General features: G+C 36.7%; 1 protein-coding gene across 2 annotated transcripts in view; it reads left to right on the plus strand.

Moving 5' to 3' along the window:
* Positions 1-24,044, plus strand: part of FREM2 (FRAS1 related extracellular matrix 2) — a 117,584-nt gene that overhangs the window by 50,992 nt on the left and 42,548 nt on the right. For both annotated transcript variants that reach the window (XR_012579024.1, XM_074535376.1), the window contains exons 3-6: positions 9,493-9,639; positions 11,812-12,042; positions 14,688-14,813; positions 15,685-15,936. Coding sequence is in view for 1 of the 2 variants with exons in the window: in XM_074535376.1 (XP_074391477.1) it covers positions 9,493-9,639; positions 11,812-12,042; positions 14,688-14,813; positions 15,685-15,936 (756 nt within the window). In the remaining variant the exon portion in view is untranslated. The remainder of the gene's footprint in view (positions 1-9,492; positions 9,640-11,811; positions 12,043-14,687; positions 14,814-15,684; positions 15,937-24,044) is intronic.

Raw genomic sequence — 24,044 nt, forward strand, 5'->3', positions numbered from 1 at the left:
ACAAGAAGAGAACTCATGTACTTCTTTCAACTTTTTAAAGTTGAAATAGACATATAACCTTACTGGGATATACTCAGATTTCCACTGTTAATCTGGAATATTTTCGTCATTATATATATGTGAGTAAGTATACTTACATGTAGTTCAAATGATAAATATGCTTTTATTTTGAGCTTCCATGCAATTATGCATAACATTTTTTTTGTTCAGATCTTGTTGATAAGTGACCAAAGAGTTAACCTAAAAGGTTATAGCTTTCCCATAGAGTGTATATCCAAATCTCATTCTCAAGGTCTCTTAGGAAGAAAATGTTTAATCATAGTCTGAATGAAATTCCGGGCCCACTTTCAGGCCATGAGGTTTGCCAGCCTGTTCTCCAGTAGATTTAAATAAGTGTTCTGCTTATCAAAATGTGTCTCAGAGAAAGCAGTGCCCTGTGAGGACACTGGTGTGAAAGCTGGCTGTGAAATTTGTCTGGCACATATGCCTGGCGCATCTGTAGCTGTTCAGTAATGTTAAAGGAAGGCATAAGAAAAAAGGTTGGAAGATTTGGCCTGGATTGTATGCCTATGTAAGCAGCTACTCTATTTACCCCAAGAAGGGCATGTGATGACAGACTGGGGAGCAAATGGTTACTGTGGCCACACGAGTAGGAAAGAGAGAGACAAGTGAGTCCAACAACCTGTAGAGTTCACTGTCACAAAGCACTGAGAGAACCCAAGATCAAATCTACCCTTATTTATTTCCTTCTAGCCAAAACTAAACCTTTTCTGTCTGTGAAGCAACATAGTCCCTTAGTGAGCTCCTCAAGACAGAGCTTAATGAACTATCTCAGGAATCAGCAGGGTTGAGGAGGCTCAGCAGAGCATCCATCTGGTAAAGCTTTGCCTCTGGCAGGGCTGAGTCATATGGCACTATCCTTTGTGCCATGCAGAGGTACCTACTCAACTAGAGCTTATTTGTGTGGCTCTAACAGGATGCACATCCTGTGTCTTACCCCCATGTTCATGTGCAAAAGCATGTTAAGGTATCTTGGTTACTGTAGATTGAAATACCTGCTCAATAAAGGAACTACAAGCTAGGGCTCTCCATGTAAGCACATACTAGAGCAAATGTGTCTGCATTGAACGAGTAGTTTTTGAGACAGTGCGCACACATTTCTTTTTGCTTTTCGCTCCAATGTTCTTTAACATAAGAACCTTTATCAAACTTATCCTGAAAGTTGCTCATTAACCAGAAAGTACTTTCCCATGGTTATGTTAGACGGTATTACCTTCATTGTCCTCTCAAGAATTTACTCAGGGAGTATGTGAAGAGGTGAAGAACAGAGATATTACTTGTGTCTCAGCAGCTAAGAAATCTAAAAGATATATTGATTTATTAATATGAGGTAAGAATCACGTCCAAAGGATTAGAAATATGTCTGGACAAAAATGTTTCAATATCTCAATATGTTCTCTTGAGATATTTGAGTTAAAGTGTGTAAAAACAACTTATTGTGAGGCCTCCTTTTGATTGCGGCACTCAATTTTAGAATCACAGAATGATTTTGGGTTTGAAAGGACCTAAAAGCTCATCTGGTTTCAAATATTTTGTTCCATTTGGTCAAAAAACGTCTCGTTTCATCTGTTCAACAGATGAAGTGTTTTGGAATGTTCCACAGTAGGAAGTGGAGACAAAGGCAAGAAGCCCCTGCTTTTGGAGGTGGAGATTAGTGAGAAAGAAATGATGTGTTGGAAGCAACTTACTATCAAGATTGAGTTTTCATAATTTCACAGTCACTTCTGTTCCCTTTCCCTCTGCTTTATGTCTGTTGAGCTCCTCTCTTGGAAAACTCACAGTGCTCATATTATTCTGGACTCTCAATTCACCTCTTCATTTCTGAAGTACTTTTTGCACTTATTTTTATTATTTAAACAGATTTTTGACATCTTGGCATGAATCTTTTAAGGAATCTCTGGCTTCTTCCAGTTTTTTGGGGTTTTTTTTTCCTTCTTGCTATGTATGTTATGACTACAACATCGGAATTTCAGATGAAATAATGCAGGAATATATTATAATTGCTGCCATAAGAATATACAATTTTGCCCTTTAGGATAGACTTCAAGTAATGCGAAAAATTTTGTCATGATATAAAAAAATAACACATTATTGCAAAAATATTTCTTTCCTCAGCAGAACTAATATCTTTGACTACCCTGCAAGGCGTGTCTCAAATTAAAGTTAGTGACTTCAAAGGGAATCCTATTCTGTTCTTGTTTATATCAACAATTTAATATGTTTTCCGTTTTTTAATCTGCCCTTGCTGAGCAGGACTAAATCACCTGCAAAAGGTTATAGGTGTGACATAGCTTTAAAAGGATGAAGGGCACCACAAAGGAGTTTCTCAGGTCAAATAATATTAAAAGTCAAATATTTGAGATTACTTGGTACAATTACTCTGAACTGAATTCAAAAATAAATGAACCTGCCTGACATTTGTTCTCCTCCAATCAGGCAGGCATTTTATTTGTTGTATTGCCAGAACAGGAAAGGAACCAAAATGCAAGTCTCTGGAAGTAAATTTTTAATATCAAAAAGCAGTTTAATCACTTTGACACAGAGTTAAAAGAATACTTTTGTCCATGCTTAGTGGGCTATAGGAAGTCCAGCTGATAAAATGGAAACACTATTCTAGCTTGTTTAGAGTAGGTTTTGCAAATAATAACAACCTCTTTAATTCCTCTTGCATACATTTTCCTCTTACTTCCTCTTGCATACATCTTCCTCTTCCTGTTTGTAAAATTTGAGATTTATGAGTTTGGATTGTGATTTGAAATGGAGGGGAATTTTCTGCCAAGACAGTGTTCAACAGCTAGGAAAAAAAATGATTGAAAAGTTCAATTCCTTCTTCAAGGGAAATTTGCCAGTTTGACACAAAAAAAACAATTTAAAATTCATTGTGAAAAATTAGAAGTCTCAGTTTCAGATGATACCCTTTCATGCACCCTGGTTTTAAGCATGAGAATGATTTTGTAAGCATTGAAATATTAGACATGTATGTAGGAGTTTGCAGCGGTGGGTTCTAAATGAAAATGTAATCCAATGAAGGAAATATTGGTCTACTCTTTTCCCAGAATAGAAGAATTTCTTAAAATAGTACAATATGAAGTGAGATAACATTTTGATTTTGATTATATTTCTCCTGACTCCTGTTCTATTGTAATGTCTTGCATTTGTGAGGCTGCAGTGCACTTTTTGTTATTACTCCTCATAAATTGACTGGGGCTAAGGATGTGCCATGAGCCTCAAATTTAACACTTTGCCTGAGTAGGCTTTGAATGAGAGTAATTTTCCTGTGGGCTAATACATGTGTACTTCAAAGGTATAAACCAGAAGAGAAGTCCCCTATGTGGCAGTAGCTAAGATGGTTGAGCTAAACCCGTTATTCTGTGAGCCAAGGAAATGAACCTTGCTTCAGTTCAGCCAGAGCCTCTTGGGAAAAATTGTCTGGCGCCACAAAACAAATTAGTGAGCAGAGACTGAAAACTATTAAGTTTATTTTAAGAATGTGTTGTCAAAGATCTAATAAATTTACTTGTTGCTGCAGGCCATGCATGTATGAAGCCTTAACTGATCCAAGTGGTGTTTTTTTCCCTCAGAGGGAGGTGCAGGGTGTGGATCTTTAGGAAAAAGGTATTGTGCTTTAGGTAATGTGGGCATTGTTTAATGATAGACATGACAACTTGAGTGGTATGTTTGGGTTTGCTCTGTTAATACTCACAAGGCAATTTAAATTAATTTTCTCATGCAAAGTTCGTTAGTGACTACACAAAATGCTAGTTAGTTTAATGACGGTATGGAAATAACTTTATAGTAGCAGAACAGATTTTCTAAACAAAATCAATTTTTTTTGTTGCCATGTTTAAATGTTCCAAAGATTACTTCTCAAGGTTTTAGATTTACAAATCGACCATATTACAGTTAGGACCAGTTGTGTCTTTGAGTTTTCTCAGGACCCTCCTTTGTCAAGAAGATGATTTAACTGCGTTTTAGTTAGCCATATAGACTGGTGGGTTGAACACACTCCTGTTACATTCAATGGAATGGGTCAATCTTTCCAGAAGGTGATCCAGCTGTTCAAATAAGATGTGCCTGAAGTTCCTGAAGATACATTTCTTTCCATTCCTTGTGCCTGGACAGCTAGATTCAATTAAGCATACATCTTTTATAGGATGGCATTAGATGATATGAATTCTGTGTCTAGGAAAGATCTCTTGTCTTTACCTTTTGTGGAACAGGAGCCAGCTGATTTTGTTCCTGTGCTCTGGAACCTGAGCAAAAACGTACTGTGTTTTGCCTGGAGTGATTACTCACTGGAGATACTGAATTTATCCTCTGTGTTCTTTTCTGCTCAGAAGCAGTGGTCATCCTGCAGAGCAAGTCCCTTGCTTACAGCACAGACTCCAAAACCAACAAGTGGATCTTTTGGATTCCCTAGAAATCAGTTACAAACTAAGTATTTATTATGAATAGAGGCTTTCAAACACACACAGTGCTCCAGCATCTTTTTTGGTGATTCACATTGGGTTGCTCTTTATCCACTTTGCTCTTTCCATTGAAAACTCATAGTTTCTCGGTGCAGCCAATAGAGTGACAGTATTCTGGCTCTCTGAATTTCTGCATTGATTTATAATGAAATTAATTTAAAGCTATGACACTATTCGGCTGAAGTGGATATTTCCACTTCAGTGGATATTTCCTTGCACAATTTTTTTGTCAATGAAAATCAAGTTAACCTTTTAATCAGAACCCAGTTAATCTCCTGCAGAAGAATGGGACATAGACTTGAGCTGGGAATTCCTTGGATTAACCCAGCATGAATCTCCAGACTGCACTTGGAAACACCCTTAGTGATGCTTAGTTGAATTTTATGAGTATCCAAATTTAATATGCACTAGGTAACATTGACATTCATGTCTTGTCTCTCATTTCCCCATCTCTCTTGTAACAAAGCAGCTACATGATATTTTTCAGATATGTCTTTTGCTTCCTGGCTTCAGGCATTTGCTTTTTCTCAGCCCCAGCAAATGTGGCCCTTCCAGCTTGTTTCTTGGGGTTAGACATGAAACAGAAAAAAGAGTTACAGAAAGTACTGAAAGATGGAAACTGTCTTCAGTTCATTGGATACCAGCAATTATACTTCAGGCAAGCTAAGTCCATAATGCTGGGAAGCGTGTGTTTTCTCATGAGAAGTTCAGAGAAAGCATTGTTTTAGTCCCTAATCAGTTGGGGCTGGTTTAGGGGGTTCATTTTGAAATGTTCTGCAAATATATTGAGTTACAGTGGCAGAGTGCAGGAGAGTGCAGAGTTCAGCAAGTTGTTATAGTGATTGGGGTCTGTTTCAGTATACTTGAAAGACACTTCTAAAGGTGAAACATTTTAAAGCTTTTCTAATCAGGTAATATCATTAGGTTATCTTACACATTGTTAAAGTCAATTCAAAACTTTCTAGTGGCATGTGTTGTGTGCTGGGTTAACTTAGGCATTTCACTTTTGCAATTTCCACATGAAATTAGGAGAGTTTTACAGGATATACCCTTTCTGATGGTCATAGCAGAGGGAATAACATTTGATCATAGAATCAAATTTGTTAAAACTCTTTCTACTCCTTCTTGTTTTTGATATATGTTCTTTGTCCTGGAGGAATTTGAAAGTTGGGTTTTTCCCATTAAGCAACCTTAGCTAATGACTAAAGAGAGCAGATACATTGTACCTTGAAGCTGTGCAGGTCCCAGATAGCTGTGTTTGTACAGACATTTCTTGTGCACACAATGAGTCTGTGTGGCTGTGGGTATGCAGGGTAGGCACATTTTTGCTGATTCATCTCTGATTTATGCCACAGATACTCAGCAAGGAAGTCAATATCTGCATCCAGATACATCAATTTCTACTGTGTCAATAAGCGAATGCTGACGTGCAGTTATTTGCTTTTATTTATGAATTAGAGTCTGGAGTAGCTCCTAGGGACAGCAAAACTGCAATCAGACTTTCCTTACAGAATGGACATTTTTTTTGGCCCCTCAGGTCAACAGTGCTCAAGGTACACAATTTAATGTTTGAATTATTTTTTTCTACTGTCTTTACATAGCTCTATTATCTATGGAGAAAACTGGAACTGATTCTTTCCTTCTCTAAGCTCTTTGCACCATGATAGAAAATTCTGACAATTTAATTTGTGTTTTTTCATGAAGGATTTATAACTTTAAGATATGTGAGCAACACGGCTGGAAAGATGAATGGGAGTATTAATTTAAATATCTTTCCCTTCTAGCAGCTGACTGACCAAGTCCTCCTGCCCCTCATCTTGTATTCATGTTGTGTAACTGGATCTGTTTTTCCAGATGACTTATCTTTTTAGGAATTTTTGTTTGATGACCAATGCAAAAATAATACATCACTGTTTTCTGTAGGCAAACAATTTGCTGACAGGATTTCTATAAAGACCAATTCCACCTTATATCTATCTTTGACTTGTCATATACAGGCAAACCTTTTCAGAGGGTTTTGTCCTCAAAGTCTCAGTCATGAAGTCAATCTGTGTCTCACCTTACTCTAGATCCTTACTTTCAGCACCTTACAAAGTTTCTAAATGTGTCTTACAACTCTTGCCATCTCATTTCTCCTGAATATCTCACTGCACCACCTCCCATCTAGCATCTTCTGATTTAGCACTGCTGCACTCTGATCTCTGGCAAAATTCAGGAAACATGTTTTCATGCCTCACTTTTGCAGCATCTTGCCAACCACATCTCATGGATGCAAAGTTCCTTTGAATTTACCATGTTCTAAGACTGCCCTCCTTCCTTTTCTGTAGTTTTAAAAGTAATGTCTTCCCTCTCCAGACTTCTGATGTACTTGTACTGCTAGCACTTGTCTGGAAGAGGAATAAAAGCAAAACTGGTATAGTAGCTTAAAAATTATTTGCCCAGCAGCTAAAAGTCTGACTGTGCCCAAGGGCAGTGCTTCAGAGCAGTGCCCAATCCGTCTGCTGATGGAATATTATTGTAGGGCAGGTACTTGTTTTAATAGTGAACCAAATCAAAGTGGCATGTGCTGTTTTATTTCTGACATTTTATAACTTCTAAAAGCTATACTCTTGATATTCTTCACAGGGTTATGTTTGTGTGGTGCTTGGCTCTACTATGTTGTAGCAGTTTCATCCAGATTAGGCAGGGGGGAATTCAACTTACCCAGCATTAAATGGCTGTAATAAAAGTGTCTACAATGTAAAGGGTCACAACAGGAGTTTTTAAACACAGCTGAGGAAAGATGCATGTATTTTTGCATATTTCAAGGCAATCTTATTCAAAAATAAATGCCTAAATTAGGTTATAGCTTTACAAAATGCCTCTTTCCTGGTTTTGACTATAAAGACAGTTTAGGACTTCTAGCCCCAAAATGAACACCTGAAATAAGGTAAGGTGTATCATATGCTTCCTGCTCTGTTTTATTAGAGGTCTGCAATAATAATAATAATAATAATAATAATAATAATAATAATAATAATAATAATAATAATAATAGTAGTAGTAGTAGTAGTAGTAGTAGTAGCTAATAATAAGAAGAACAGTGGTTTTATTCTGTGGGACAGTGGACTGTGAAATGGCTTGTATAAATAAGAAAACATGTCTTCTGAACATGAAAAAAAGCACAAAGTGAAGACTCAAAGGTTTAAAATAACTAGATTCTTTTCTTAAAATTTTAAAGCTGGGTTTGGTATTGCACATTCTAAAAGGTGAACATGATATATTTCAGGGACAGAAGTAGATCTGTAAAAATGGAGGCTTGCTGTAAGCCCTGTAAGAAATATACTTTTTTGTGTGTTCAGGTTTTTTGTTCTCTGAAAAAAATAATTGAGCGAAACAGCTGAAAGCAAGAAATAGGTGGAATGAAGACAATACTAAATCTTTTTATTGCCTGTCTTGTGCTTTTTTTCTTCCTAAATTTCATTCATAAGAGGCCTGTATGCAATACGTAGATTATGTGCCTTTGTCCACAGCACATTTAACCTTGAGTTCTTTGGATAAGAAAAAAAATTTATGCCAGATTTTCTTTTGTTTCTATCCTCTGGTTAGAATATCTTTTGTTTAAAAGGATGCAAACTCAGCTAGAAAATTTTCTTTTACCTTGGCAGTTTCAAATATCTGACATTATCATTTGTAGTAGGCTTGTGCAGCAGTATTTCTTCTCACTAGTGGTACAAATAGGTTCTCTCTCCTCTAAAAGACAGTAAATTTCCATCCTTTTTATATGTCAGAAGCTTTTATCCTTCGGTTAAATTATGGTCAAATTAGGCAGTGTGTTCAAGGGTGGCACACAAATGGCTTTTCTGACTGGATTAGAGAGCAAGAAGTGTTCTGTTACATTTGTCCCCATAAACCAATGGAAAGAATAACATACAGCTAACCTAATGTAAGTGCTGTTGTAGTCACTGCTGTAACACTGTAGCTGCTGGTTCTCTCCTGTGCTCATTAGTTTCTGATATGTGTGTTTGCAGCCTTCCCCTTAGTCAGTAGCAACAGAGATCAAAGGAGCAGAAAGGAGCAGGGTGAGGAGTGCAGGGAGATACTCCAGTAACCATTTCCCTCCTTTCATTTACACAGTACCTTTGCCTCCATGTGGCATTGCACAACTTTAGTTCCTGGTTTTTCTAGTAGGCAGGTCAGTAGAGAAACACAGAGGCTTATCTTAGAGGCAGAGTGAAAGCATGTGGAGTGGCTGCCTCGATTTTCAAGAATGGAAGAAACTGGAAGGGGTAGACCAACCTTCATTTGTCTCTTCCTCCAGAAATTAAGCCATGAATTAATTTAAATGCTTAGATACATCTCTCTGCTGTTCACTTTTTTCACTGGCTTGGGTACAGAACTGTTAATTTCTAAAGGAAATTTCTTGCACATTTAAGACAGCTGTTACCTGAGCAAACCTTGTTCTGTAGCAGCACCTTGTGGGAAGTAAATCAGACTACAGTCTCCCACACAGCCCAACATTCCCAGAAGACAGTGGCTGAGTGAGCATCTGCCATCAGTGAGCTGAGCAGCTCATTTTATTACTGCTATAGAATTTACAGGATTCTAGAGTAATAAAAAGCACATCTATGAGGATGATATACAGAAGGCACCCCAAATACATTTTAACTAATGCTTGATGCTTATCTCTTGAGAAATAAGAAAATTAGTGTACTATGTTTGTATGCATCTAAGAAAAAATTTACTCCTATATGTAGCAAATACGTTCTGATTGAGTTCCTTACTTGTAATTTCTTCATTTTAAATCTTTAAAACCTTTGGATTGTAATGTCCAGATAGATACATATCTTACCCAGGATACAAGGGTAATTTTGGGGTTTTATCTTACCTAGGATACAATGGTTTTACATTAACCTCAAAAGACAAAGTAATCTTTAACAAAAATGAAATGTTTTAATTATATCTTTTTAATTTTGTTTTGCAGGAGGCAATAAACTGAAGAATCAGCATTTTCGCCTGAACTGGGCATGGATCTCCTTAGAAAAGGAGTATTACTTAGTAAATGAGGACACCAAGTATCTTGATGTTGTTCTTAAACGGAGAGGTTACCTGGGAGAAACCTCTTTTATAAGTAAGTTCAATTCTAGCCTTATCAGTTGCTTTTATAAATTGCTGCCCAGTTAGTTGATATGATATATCAATGCAACTGTATCCTGTTGCTGCTGTTTCATGACAAACAAACTAAATTCAAAGGAATATGTTTATTTATTAAAGAGTGTATCTTTTATATGCTATTCATATGATTTTTATAGTTAAATAATGAAATTTCTTCTTTCATGATTTTTTTTGTCTTCTGCAAATAATTTCTGAATAAACAACTTAAGCCATAGTCCTCCTTTCTTTGATTTTATTGATACCACTGTTTATTTATTTCACAGTTCTTGTCCAGATCTTATTTCCCCTATAATGAAAAATACAGTTATAGCAATTGAAAAGACAACAATAAACATGTATCATTTTCCAGGAAGGCTCTTGTGAGCTGGTCTGACCAGCAGCCACGAGCATTAGGCTCATTTTCTTTACTCAGTGTTGGCAGTCAACTGAGGCTGATACAGGAGGTGTTGAAAACTGTTTGCAGTGTCTGGGGAGTGGAAAGGTGTAAAAAAGGTTGTGTTATCACATTCTGCAACCTCACACCTGTTTCTGGCTTCTGGATCTGTTTCCTCCTCTGACGTATTTGCACCAGGGAACATTATCCTTGTACAATTTCACACAGAAACCTATGCTTAGATTACACTGCTTAGAGAAAACACTCAATTTAAAGCTGTTTTTGAAGAGATATGTAAGCATTTACCTGGCAAGTTTCTGTTTAGGGCTTTTACTGATTAAAAATCTGAGTTTCAGGTAGTGAGATGCAGTAGAGACACCTATTTTGGCATGAGATTTAGGGATATAGACCTTAACCAACAGGATCTTACTTAGAAGACTGTTTTTTAACAGTGAACCGACTTTAATAATATATTTCTTTTAAAGAAAGAAAAAGAATGGAAGAGATAAATACATAGTTAAGGATGTGTGGTTTAATTAAATTAATTACTGGTACTGAATAACAGATACTGATGTGACTTCTGATCCTTCAGGTAGGGTGTTTACAAAATTTTCTACCTATGGATTCAAGGTCAGTTTCAGTATTGAGCTGACAGAAAAATCAAAAAAACCATTTGAGTAACTTCCTCCAACTACCTTAGTCCAGAAAATGGAATTACAGAATTGGGAAGAGCATAAAACATACTGGCCAAGATGCTTACTGGCCTTTCTGGTCCGTATGCAGTGCCAAAATGGCGGAAGGTTTATAGGTTATATAGAATTAGCTATGACTTAGGACGAGGCACAAGCCTGAAGAAAAAAAGGCAAGGTTTGCAGGGAAAGGTCATGTGTTTCAATGCATTAAATAATGCAGCTGAAGAAACAATCAGAGAAAGGAGAAGTTTTAAGGTATTTTTTTCTGAAACCCTAGAACAGCCTTTAAGATTTCAGTTTTACTGTGGGATTTAAACAAGGCCAAACACATAAGTTGGAGACAGTTCTCAAATACTATCTAATTTCCATGAGGGTCTTTCAGACAGTCTTAAAGTGAGAGTGAGATGTCTGTGAAAACCTGTTTCAGAGCAGCCTGAATCTGAGGCTGAAAGGTCTGTGACATCTCTTTGGATTGAGTTATATGATTTTTTTCCCATGGAGTTGCAGCTTCAACTTCACTTTAATCTAATGATTGTCATTATGCAAATACGGAAATAAGAGGACCATAATTTTAAAACATTCTAATTGCAATGACAATGAGAGCAATGGTTCAGGTTTTTCATCTTCTTTTGTTTTTATCCAGTATATTTTCCTTTTTGTCTTTGTATTTCCTTAGCTTTCCCTTTAAAGTCTGAATCCAGGGTGATTTTTTTTTTCTAAGAAATATAAATATTTTCTAGGGTTTCAGGCAGGATGCTGTTCAGATGTTCTGGAAAAGAAGAGAACCCAGAGGGCTAAAAGGAGAGAGAAAATGCTGTTTTCCTTTTTGGACATCCATAATTGAATTATAGGGAAATGGAAACTTGATATAACTTCAAAGAATGTAGAGTTTTTCCACCTCTGTGTGTGACGCCCAATATAAAATTGATCAAAACAAATTGATTTAGTTTGAATGTTTTCAGGTTGTGGAGAGTATATTTTGCTACACATCTTTTAAATGTGACACAATGGGAGAAAAATTACTAGTGATGTTCATTATGACCTGAATTTCTTGTTTTAACAGGTATTAGCACCAAAGATGGTACTGCCAAGAAAGATAAAGACTTCAGAGGAAAAGCCCAGAAGCAGGTGCAGTTTAATCCTGGTCAAACCTTAGCCACATGGCGAGTACGGATTTTGAGTGATGGTGAACATGAGCATTCTGAGTCCTTTCAAATTGTTCTTTCTGAGCCTGTCATGGCAATTCTGGAATTTCCTGCTGCATCCACAGTGGAAATTATTGACCCAGGAGATGGTGAGAACCTTTCCAGAACCGTACTGCTAATATGTGCATATACCAAAAGATAAACTGGAGGGCAGATGCTGTAATTAACAGTGGATACTAAAGGTTTACTGTCCTCAAAATATTTCTGAAGACAGACTTGGGCAACAGGTAGCCATTTGTCCTCCATCACTTTAAGTGCTTGATGAAGGTACTCAGGCAGCATGTTTTTATGAAATACCTGCATTTTTTAATGATATGTTATTTCTAGACTGAGTGTGTGTGAATGACTGAAGAGCTGGCTGGAAGCTGACTTGATTTACTCTGCCATGGTAATTCATGTGGGAGAGGATGGTACAGTAAAGTCTAGGCTGGTTGATCACAAATTTGGTCTTGGAGTGAGCTATTTGCATCAGTTAGGCCTTGATATAAATCTGAGAAGCTCAGTAATTGTAAAGTTCATTAGACCAAGTATAGCACACGCTGTTTCAAGAACAAATAAAATTATGGTTAAATATAAATCAAGAAATAAGCTGATTTTAAAAAATTCTAAAAGAGAAGCAGAGCATGCTCTGGTTGGTTTGTATCTTTTCAGTTGAACCTGTGGGCTGTACTCACACAGAACTGTCTTAAGAAATCTTTTAAATACTGGATGACTGTAACAACTTGAATTACGTGGTCTTCCCTAATTAGTTTAGCATTTGAAGAGTGTTGGGCATGGAAATTATCAGAAGTGTCTTAGTTCCTAGTTACAAATGCAAGCTAAACCAGAGCTTGTCTCACATCCATTTTTAATCACTGAGAAAACTTAACTTGGAAAGCAGCATGTATGAGACACAGAAATAACTTGAAAATGTGTTAAATTTCTTTATCTTTTCTATGATCAGTAAGATAGCACAGTTAAAGGTAATTGGCTGAGTCCTCATTATGCCACCAGCAGTATTTTATATTTCTTACATTAAGATAACATTTTAAATTTTTTTTAATTTTTACAGTTCCAGAGAATTTGTATTAATTATATATAAAGAGAAGTTGCAGAGGGCAAAATCAAATGCACAGCTGCGAATCAAGGAACATCTAGAAGAAAACTATAGAGAGAACTTTGAGGGAAGGACTGTGTTTCCTAACAGCATTTTGAAGCTCAGGGTTTACCAAGCTCACTGAATGAGGACCATCAAAAGTTTTATTCTCCTTCCAGTGAAAAAAAAATTGATTTGAATTGTGTAGCTTTAGGATCATGACTGTGAGTTTGTTCAGAAAGCTGTACCAGCCTCTTTGGGTATGGGACATTAGTTAATGTGTTATTGGAAATATAGATTGCATAGGGATATGGTATTTTATACTAGCTGTGATGGTGTAGCTCATTCTCCTCCAAGCTTTTGTGTTGTTCATAAGGTCTGTTAAACTTTCATAGTGCCATTTTACTCCTAGTTGAATAATTATGAGAGAGAGACAGAGAGAGAGAGGAAACCAAATAAATCAGATTCCTGCATGTTTTGGAAGGTTAGAGTTTTTTATTTTGCCAGCTAAATTCTAAATGGGAGAAATAGAAGGAATTAAATGGGTTGGGTTTTTTCAGGGCTGCCTTTTGCTTTACTTTAAAACAAGAAAGTGGGGATTTGATATTTTTCATGTTGAATTTTTGTCTTGCCAGAATAGTGAGTACTCTTGGTCTTATCAAACCTGAATTGCAGCATTTTTAAGGCAGACTTTTGACCTCAAGTCATGCTAGTAGTAGTTCGAGAAATAAAAACCTGGAACGTGTTTTCAAAGAAGTCACCTGACAATTTTCAGAACACTGTTTGCCAAAGTACTCTGGAATTATGAAAATTTGCTTTGTGCAGTCAGCTGCTATCACCTAATTTAATATTATACAGAATTATATTCTGTTTGAGTTGTAGTGACACTAATGTAACTGTAAATATGCTTGTAATTATGTGTGTAGCCACCTTTTGTTCTTGAGTTTTTGAGAGGACAAGAACAAAATTGATTCCTGAATCCCAGTAACAACATAAAACCCAGCAATCTGATTATATGAGCATAAAATAATGAAGAAGTTCAGAATGCATCTTAGTGAGTTTTTCTTCTGAAAAAATATCTGATATCCTTTTTTATGACACTAGCTGTATTGGCTGGGTCTCCTAGTCAAAAATTAGTGTAGACATGTAACCAGCTAAAATCAAATGTCCTAGTCAGCGTAAGATGTCAGGAGTTCAACCTTGCTCCTCAATGCCAAATGATTTTCCTGGTTATCTTGGTGGCGTAAATTAAAGAATGGCCTTGATGAAACACAGCCTGTGGGACCTATGCAGTTAATACTTCAGTTAACAGTTGATATTGATACTGCAGTTAACAGTTAATAATTAAATACCATGGAAATAATAAAAAGACACACTTTGAGGACAAATTCTCCAAACACTGTCTTGCACCATTAACCCTAGATAAACAAATCAGTCACATTAGAGACCACTTAATAAGAACTTATGGATTCAGACCTAATGATCTGATTTTGTTTTCCATTTCTGAAGCTCTATGGAACTCTACTTCTCTTACCCTCCAAGTTTTACTACAATTTAGTGGCATTGCCAATAAATGCAAGTTATTTGTTGCACTTCAGAATATTCAGAAATACTCTTAGCTAATGTACAGGTGACTTTATGAGGTTCTTTTCTTTGCAGAATCAACAGTCTTTATTCCTCAGTCCTCCTATACTATTGAAGAAGATGTTGGTGAGTTATTTATTCCAGTCAGAAGAAGTGGAGATGTGAGTCAGGAACTGATGGTCATCTGCTACACACAACAAGGTAGTAGAATCTGCTATAGAATAAAAGAATGGCAAGAGTGGAAAAGAGACAGAAATTTAAAAATATTTTTCCATCTACTTTATAATAAAATTATTTATAACTCTGTTAATTACTTTTTCATCTAAATATCTTCAGTCTCTACTGGAAATGCATTCATCTATGCAATCTGTCTAAGAGTATTACTGAACACAGTTTTAAAAGCATCATGGAGAGGTGAAGATGATCTGTGTTCTTTATATTTCTGCATGATTTTTATAGGCAGCCCCTTATATCTGAAATTGATGAGAACTGAAAGCACTGCAGTGATTGCCCTAGGTATCCTTCACTTGTTTGTATCTTGAAAAAAATTATACAAAATAACACTGCTTAACTGTCATACTCGTCCTTCCTCTGACTTTCAGTCTCTTACTAATAATGCATGTGCCAGGGCATGGGGTTTCTACACCTGTGGTTTTAATATTATTTTTTATCTGGAGAGCTGAAGCAATATTTTGTGTGAAGTGATCTGGAATCCAGATAAATTGTTTTCACGACATTCTGTCTGTTCAAGTCCACTGATAGTTTCAATATGGGTAAAATATACTCAGGTAGTTAACTGCTAATCCTCACAGGGGCTATTTTGTCAGTCTGTCTCTTGTGGTAGGCAATATTCCTTCTGACTGGAAAGGTGAAAATTATATGAAGAACCACACTCTTCCATTGTATCATATACAGGAGTGGTAGAGACCTCAGAAGGGGGTACATGGGCCTCTGAGCTTGTCCACAGCCCTGTAAACAGAAATTCAAAGATAATGAAAATAAAATTCCACCTCTGCGAGGAGATCATTGTAACCACGGTATGTATAGTGACTGTTTTCCTTTTATGCCACAGGAACAGCCTCTGGCACTGCCCCAACCTCTGTACTTTCCTACTCTGACTACATATCCAGGCCAGAGGATCACAACAGCGTTCTACGCTTTGACAAGGATGAACGAGAGAAAACGTGTCGGATTGTCATCATAGATGATTCCTTGTATGAAGAGGCTGAGACCTTTGATGTTTTACTGAGCATGCCCATGGGTGGAAGGATTGGTGCAGAATTCCCAAGCACTCACATTACCATTGTGCCTGACAAAGATGATGGTAAGATATCATATAATTGAAGTGATACCCTCAATGCAGGGACAGAAACTACAAAGAATATCACATTCAAATCAACATATGGGTTTTATTTTTCTTCCTACTGGTTAAAACACATGCTGCTTCCATCTTGAGATTAGAAAATATTATTGGAAAGCTATGCAGGTTTTTGACAGTATTTAGTATTGCTATTTTGTTGTTTGACGGAATCACATGAGCAGTGATTCAGAGCAAGGAGCTGCACTTTTCTATTCTGTCACGTTAACAGACATAGTCCAAGATGTCACCTTGCATGGGCAGCCTTGTTTCTGTGATTCTGAGGCTGTGTCTGCAATGTTTGGGCCCATTCAATAATGCTGCAAGGGCCCTCTTGGAGGCCCTGATGGGGCAGAAGCCATCTAGCAGCTCCCAAAAGGGAAGATATATTTCTTCTGACTTGATGCAGCATTTGAATTTCTGCACGAAAGTGTCCATTTTTGTTCTCTTTGTCTTTTTAATAAAGCAGATATTCAGATAAGGGTAATGTTGCTTTAGAAATTGCCTCAGTAAGGAAACACTACAGAATTATGTCATTTGTTCAACTGGTTATTAGCTTTAAGACATTGCTTTGAAAGGGACACTTCTGGTGGCGATCAGAAAAATGGATGTGACTAAGACAGAGTAGAATCAGCAAACTGTATCACCAACTGCTTTCAAAAATACATGTATTATTGCTGCCTCAGCCTCTCCTTTAACGCTTCAGCATTGGTGTGACAGCTCTTTTTCTAGGAGTAATAGCATGAAAGCTTCCTGGTACAATTGCCCCATTTATGTGTGGAGTTTGGAGACTGACATCTCAGCTGTAAATTCTGAGATAAGTCTACTGATAATCTGTTTGAGTCCTCTCTGTGAGGCCATAAACCATCTACTGTGACGCCATCATATTTCCTAAAGACTAAAGGGAGAAATTACATAGTACAGTACTCTTTGAAAGTCTGATGCCAAAGCAGACCATTATTATCAGCACAGTGATTTCTCTTTAGGTAAGGATACAAAAGACAACTCTTCAAGGCAGGAAGTCTGCACCCATTTAATTGCCTCGTAAATATTCAGCCTGCCTGAAATTTCTCACTTGTAATCCTGTGACAGAGGTGACTTTGTTTGCTCTGTGGAGCATTTGGGGAATCATATAGCATTAATGACTGCAACAGGTTGAAAAAACAGGTCTTGTAAAGTAGGAGATCATATAGCAAATGCAAGCCAAAATAGAAATCCTTGAAGAATAGAAATTACTCTGTTATTATAGCAAACACAAATTTATTCCTTTAGGAGCTTCTACAACAGTTTGATTTGTATGAATAATTTTGATGAATTAATAAACTTTAAAATTTCTACATAGAAAAGTATGGATTATTTAGAAAATAGCTATTAAAAACATGTATTCATCGAGAAGCTGATTACACAAGAATTGAAGGTGTTCTGACTGCTTAAGTATATATATGGAGAGTTTGGGATGGAGAGAATGATTCTCCAAGACATTAGGTAATATCAGAGATGAGCTGAAGTTAGACCATCTAACTTCAGTGGGAATCTCAGTGAATCCAAGTAACAACAGAGTATAAAACTTAATATTTCATGAAACTCACACAAAATATTAGGGAAGTCAATGAGAAATCTCTTTTAACGCTGCCATTAGAAAGCAAGAGAAGTAATTTAGTTTGTGTACCACTGTTTAGTTTTAAGTTTCTGAATTTAAGAGCACACGCTGCCTCAGAGCTACAAACTTTTCTACACAAAATAATTTAGCAAAGAATAACCTTATGGGATTTATTAAAAAAGCTGGGGAAGTGTTTGGGAAGTTAGAACAGAATATTTTCATTATGTAACAACTGAAATATCTATGTTACTTGGTAGGAATAAAGAATATTTCCGATATTGAAAGATAAGGGATCTTTGAAGGATAGGTTTGGAATCCTTTTTACAAGCATTCACTTTTCTTTTTACACCCAAAATGTTGCATATGTGGTATTTGAAATTATGTGGCAGACCTCCTTTTTTACAGTGAAAGAACTCCCACAAAGAATTTCAGCACATGCAAAACCAATTCATTTAGCAGTAAAATTTCCTACCACATTCTTTTTAGTTTGCATAAAAATATAAAGCATGAAAAGTCTTCATGTGTTTCACCTGACATCCGTTGCACTGCCTTATCTATAAAAAGCAGAGAGCAAACTACAGGGTAGATAAATTATAGATTACACCTGGAATGTTTTTTAATGTATTCACACATGCACACAAATATATGTTTACAAACATATTTTTGTAAAGTTTTAGCACCCTGGCAGTCATGATTGAAATTCTGCATAAATAAGCAGAGGATTTTAAGCAGCATTGGTTATTATTGTTTGCAGTGCACAAAATTAATTTTACTAAGTTAAACCAGCATGGAATGTGAAAAAAAAATCTTTAGCTTTTAACAGAAATGTTTAATTCAAAAGATGTTTAAGATAGAGGCTGATAGAAGCTTTAGCACATTTGTAATAGCCTATCAGCTGTAGTAATGCGGTAATGCTAGATTCTGTGGTCCACTTTAGTCTCAACTTCACACCTACTGATACATATTTCTCATTGTGAGTTAATTAGGAAACTCTCACCTTCAGCACCTACCATCCAAGTCTTTTATTTTTAGAAGATGCCCTTAGGGTCTAACTAAAATGCCATAGTTGCTGTATAATCCTGACAATAATAAAAGTAAGAGGCATGCTCTAGTGAACTACAGTGTATTCACTAAATTCTGGGCAACTGAAAAGTTTAATTGGGGATTATACAGTTGTGCTGTGCTGCCAAAGCAAAATCTAGGGAAAAAAAATTGTAGTATGTAGAACATGCACTGGTATATATTGTGAATGGTGATTTTCAGATTGGTGCTGCTATTGGGACAACTCCTAATTTGGAAGGGACTTTTCCTGATAGGTACTAAAGTTAGATGGAAAAAAAGAAAAGGACTAAGTTAATGAAGTAAGTAGCAGAAAAAACTTCACATTGAAACCTTGGATTCGAAGTTATGCATGCCACTACAGTTAAGGCACTAAAAAGCAAAACCATGGTTTGTTGGAGTCAGATGTGATAGCTATTAACTGTGAACCATGAAAGAAAAACATGCATAGGAAAAAGACCTATGTAAATCATCCTCTTCTGGGGTGCCACTAATCTCACTTGGTTTTAGCCTCTATAATTCTAGACATCTGTTTCAAATAGGCTATTACAGGATTCTTCTATAGTTATTGAAAAGAGAAATGTACTCCCAGGAAGCATCTCATCCTAGGACAAGTATCTAAATTATTGAGCCCAGTCATCAGGGATACCTGGTGCATCTAAATACATTGATTTATGGCAGTAGATATAAAGCCTACCTTAGAAATTTAATTTGCAAATACAAAGTTGTAAGCACTACTGGGCATGAAGTACATACCTGTACTGCATGGAGAGCACAGAGTTCAGCATAAAGCTCATTTGAAGGAGGCACTTTACAGAGGAATCCTGGAATTCAGTCTAAGACTCATGAAAACACTCAGACCCTTCTGTTCCATGGAAGTGCCTTGATCCTCAGGCACTTAGCAACTAAGCTAGATCAGCCTGGAAGTGCTCTCTGTTTTTCCAGATGAAGCGGTGACTCTGAAATAATTTCATAGAGAGAGAGAAAAAATGAGATCTAAGTCTTTTGTTAGTATTCATATGGGAATGAAGAGCCAGTAATTTAGTTCCAGCACTAAAAATGTTACTGTTTTGTATGCCACAAATCTGATACAAAATGCTTTAACAAGATTTGAGTCAAAGCTCTGCTTTTTCATTGTTCCAGTATTTTGACTGCTGTGCTCATTTAGACTCTCTTTTACTTGGTTTTTTATTGTTTTATTGTTTTACTGAGTTTTAAAAACTCAGTTTGTAATCACATTTGGAAACCTGAAGAGAGTGGTGAATGCAGAGCTGGAAGTTTGCACCTGAGGGGAAAATACTTACATTTATTTTGTGTGCTGCACATTTTTTGTAAGTGACTGTCTCCCCATGTGATTTTAATTCCATGCTACTGTATTTAGTGTTGCTGTGAGAGCACACAGCCTTACAGCCAGGCTGACAAACAGCCCTTCTGCCTTAGTGAAATTGTTGAAGACTCATGCTGTTCACAGCAGGAAGTACATTAAATACATTTCTTCCACTTCATTCACATTAGATGGGCAAGAAGCTGCTCAAACTTCTTGACATTTCTACAGCAAGGTTGGGAAAGCAAAGAACTCAGGTTTATGTGGGAGATTTGCTGACCATTATCTTTACACCTGATCAACAGAATCAATCACTCATGCCATCCACATGATAAAGGATAGCACAGTCTGGGAATATTTTACAGATGAGTAAACTGGATGGTGGTATCCTAGTGTAGAAAGGGAATGTTAGAGGTCAAACAGAACAGATTAATTATTTAGTCCTCTGGAGATTTCTTTAAAACACTTGCTGTCACTTTCTGTACATTTAATTAAATTTTGAAAATCCATAGACAAAGTTCTGGAAATTGGTACCCACTAACACTTTTTCAGCTTCCTTGAAATAGTAGAGTATATTAATATTTACCATCAATAGCCTGAAAAGTCAGCACTGCAATGTTACACCATAAATATATGCTTTGCATTGGCTTCTAGCAAGCAGGCTAGAAACTTACTCTCAGTGTATGTACTGTGCCAAATTTTAAACTTATGATAAATAAGTGTTTTATTAGTAACATTGTTTATCAGAGGAACATCCTTATCTCAGAAGGCAGGTTGGAATCTCCTTATTTCCATTGGTCTCCAAGGCAGACAAGTCAAATGTGCCTTTTCCTCTTTCCCAGTAGGTCTGTCAGATCTTAAACTGAACAGAAGGTTGATTAATCTCGGTAGTTAGCATCTGCTAGTGCATTTGTCCAATTTTAATTACAATCTGAACACTACAGGCTGAACACTACAGTGTAACATAACACTGTTATGTTACAGACTAGAATCATGATTTGGCCAGCTATCCATCACCACTCTCTGGACATGTCTAAAATAGTGAACTAGTTATTTTTTCCTGTGTGCATCCATCTTTGATTACTTTCTCCCTTTTATGTTTTTACAATGCTTGTGAGTCTGATGCCTCTGGCACTTCTGTGCAGCTTTTAACTTCGTCTGTCCTCCCATTAAGTAAAATCTCTGTATGACCCCTCCCCTTTCGCCAGCCTGTGGCAGGTAGCCAGGTTGGCAACTAATCAGGGGAAAAAGTGGATGACAGCCAGCCTATGACAAGTTATACTCCCAATTTTCTTTACTAATAGCTTCTTATTATCACCAGTTCAACAAAGTGAAAAATGTTCAATCCATGATGATAGCCTTAAAGATTTTAGAAACTGCCTGTTTGCTGCCTATCACAGAAATAAATTAATGCCATGCCTTGCAGTAGGACATTCTGTAGAGTAACCAGGCACATTTATGATTTATTTTCTTAGCATTATTTGTGGTTTACACCTTATTATGCATGTGTGTCCCATTTTATAAGTGTGTGTGTGAACTACAGATGTTGGATTAATCTCCTTTTTATTCATTTTTATCTGCTTAATAACTACAAATAGAGTTCAACCTTCTGATCTGGGTTCCTTTGATAGGTGAGGAGGACAGAACATGATCTCCAGGCAGTACTTTGTCACATCTATTTCAGATGGCTCTTTTACAGTAAGGAATGCAGCTGGTGGAGCACAAAGCTCTTCAACCTTCACTGCTGTATATTTTTAAATGGGTTGTTTATATGTCCAATATTACACTTCTATGTGAATTGCAGTAATATTTCGAGGAGAGTGTTGAAATGCAGAAAACTTTTGGTTTTCACTCAAAGCAGACAAAATAGGCGATAAGCAGAAGGCACAAGATTACATGAACTGAAAAAATATGAAAAAAATATGCCTTCTGTTAAATTTAGAACAAGTTTAATGAAATGGTGTTCTTATGTGAACTGGTATTGCATCCCAGAGCCTAATGCATTATTGCTTTATGACAGTTCACTCAAGAGTACATTGGATTGCTTTCTCTCTTGTGTCTTACTGTAGCATATTGTGTTTTTAATGGCATTGGTGTTTGTACTGTAGATCTTGCATTTATTATAGACTGTTTAGAAATGAATGCATGCCTAGCAAACCATTCTAAATTAATCATCTGTTCATTGTTGGATATGGTTGTAGGGAGTGAATTTAGTGACTGAGTGCTTTGCATATTTAAGATTTGGATAATCAAGTTGAGTAGGATGTCTTGTTGCATTCAGTTTTCCTAAGGCTTCTTCAATCATCTTCCTTACTCTGAATCTCCTCATACTGAGACTTTGCTCATAGTCTTTAAAGACCCAAAAGATACTGAACACTGTAACCATGGCAGCCCATTGGGCGTTAATGCCATCAATTCTCCTTTTAAACATGTAAATTTTTAAAAGATTAACTCAGTTACTATCTCTCTTCACTGTCAGGACACTCTTCTCTCTCTCACACAAATGGGATCAAAAGTCCAAGAGACAGTACACCAGAAGTTTTAACATACAGCAGAGCATATTTTTTTGTGTGAGAGCTCTGCTTTTGTGATTTAAGTTTGGCTGTTGCTCTGTTTTCACTTCTGCTCTGTCTTCACTGCCAAATCCCATCCTCAATTGTAGCTCTGGTTAATGGATATCTTGCATGCTTTTCTTCTGCAGCCTCGGTGTGCTAAATATGTTCTGATTGTATGTGGGTAGAAAAGCCTATAAGAAATTGTGTCCACTGGTTAAGCAAACTCAACATAACCAGCATTGTGACTTAATAGTAAGAGTGCAAAAATCTAAAGTCAGATCAGCCAGAAGTGGCTGCATACTATATCTTTACCTGGCTGCATACTGTATCTCTACCTGATTTCTAAAATGTTGCTGAACTTCTCATACCATTTCTGTTGTAGCCTTCATTTTTTACCTGATATTTGAATCACTGACTGTAAGCACCTTCAAGCTTGGCCTCTTTGTGAAAAACCCTGTGTGTGGTATATTTAAGTGCTACTGCCAAGACTTTCCACTTATCTGTCTGCCTCTGTTTCATCAGTTTGTTGAGAATTTGTTACCAATCCCATTTCCCAGGCTTGCTATATAAATGTAATCTAATTAATTTTAGAAATAGAGCATGTAGAAGATTCTGAATTGGTTTCATGCTCTGTGGGAGGTATAGCCAGTAGAAGAAAGGTATGTGAAATTCAGATGGTTGCTGCAGGCAATATAATCATGGTTGGGTGTGTCCCCAGATTCCAGTGTCTGTTTCTTCATCTGTTAGTCTTTATATTTTTATTTCCATTGGTAAATGAGGCAATTGTCTGCATTATGGAATGGTTTAGACAAGTGTCTTACTTACAGTAGGAAAAATCTTCTGGACAGACTGAACATAGGAAAAACTCCAAAATGTGTAGTAGTTCCAGTGATATCAGGCCTGTAGGTTATACCCTGAAGGGTGTGGAGAATCATAACAATATTACTATACTAATAAATATTTTCAGGTATATGTTAGTTCACTGATATGTGAATTTGGTGTTTCAGAAAGGTAGCAATGTTTCTTCACAAATCAGCAAAGGTAAATTAATTGCTTCAAGGGAAGGTCACTTATTAGAGTGAACTGCACACATTAGCCTTTCTCCTAACATGCCATTTGCAGCTGGGAAACAATTTATGAGTGCTCATTACTGTCTTGTACATAACAATTGACTAATTGTTGAAAAATTAATTTTTACTTTAAAGGCACAAATCCTCAACAATTTAAGCTACAGCTTGTCCTCATACACTCAAGCATCTTTATTCTCCATTGTTCAGGAATGCTCTGTAGCTCATCGAGCTGTTACTGTACCATTTATTATCAGCAGCCTGACATTAGGCAAAATCAGAATCAGCTCTGTTCTCCAGGCTACAAAGCACGCTGCAGGCTTTCAAGAAGGAAGGTACAGGTGACCAGAGATGGGGTATCACAGTAGCCATCTCACTGCCATCCTCACTCTTGCAGCTAGAGCTGTAATCTGCTGCCTTTAGCATGCTACTTTGCTCATATTTGAGTTTTGCTTATTGATGTAGCAGAG

This window comes from Zonotrichia albicollis, chromosome 2 (assembly GCF_047830755.1).
Source record: "Zonotrichia albicollis isolate bZonAlb1 chromosome 2, bZonAlb1.hap1, whole genome shotgun sequence".
Lineage (NCBI taxonomy): Eukaryota > Metazoa > Chordata > Aves > Passeriformes > Passerellidae > Zonotrichia > Zonotrichia albicollis.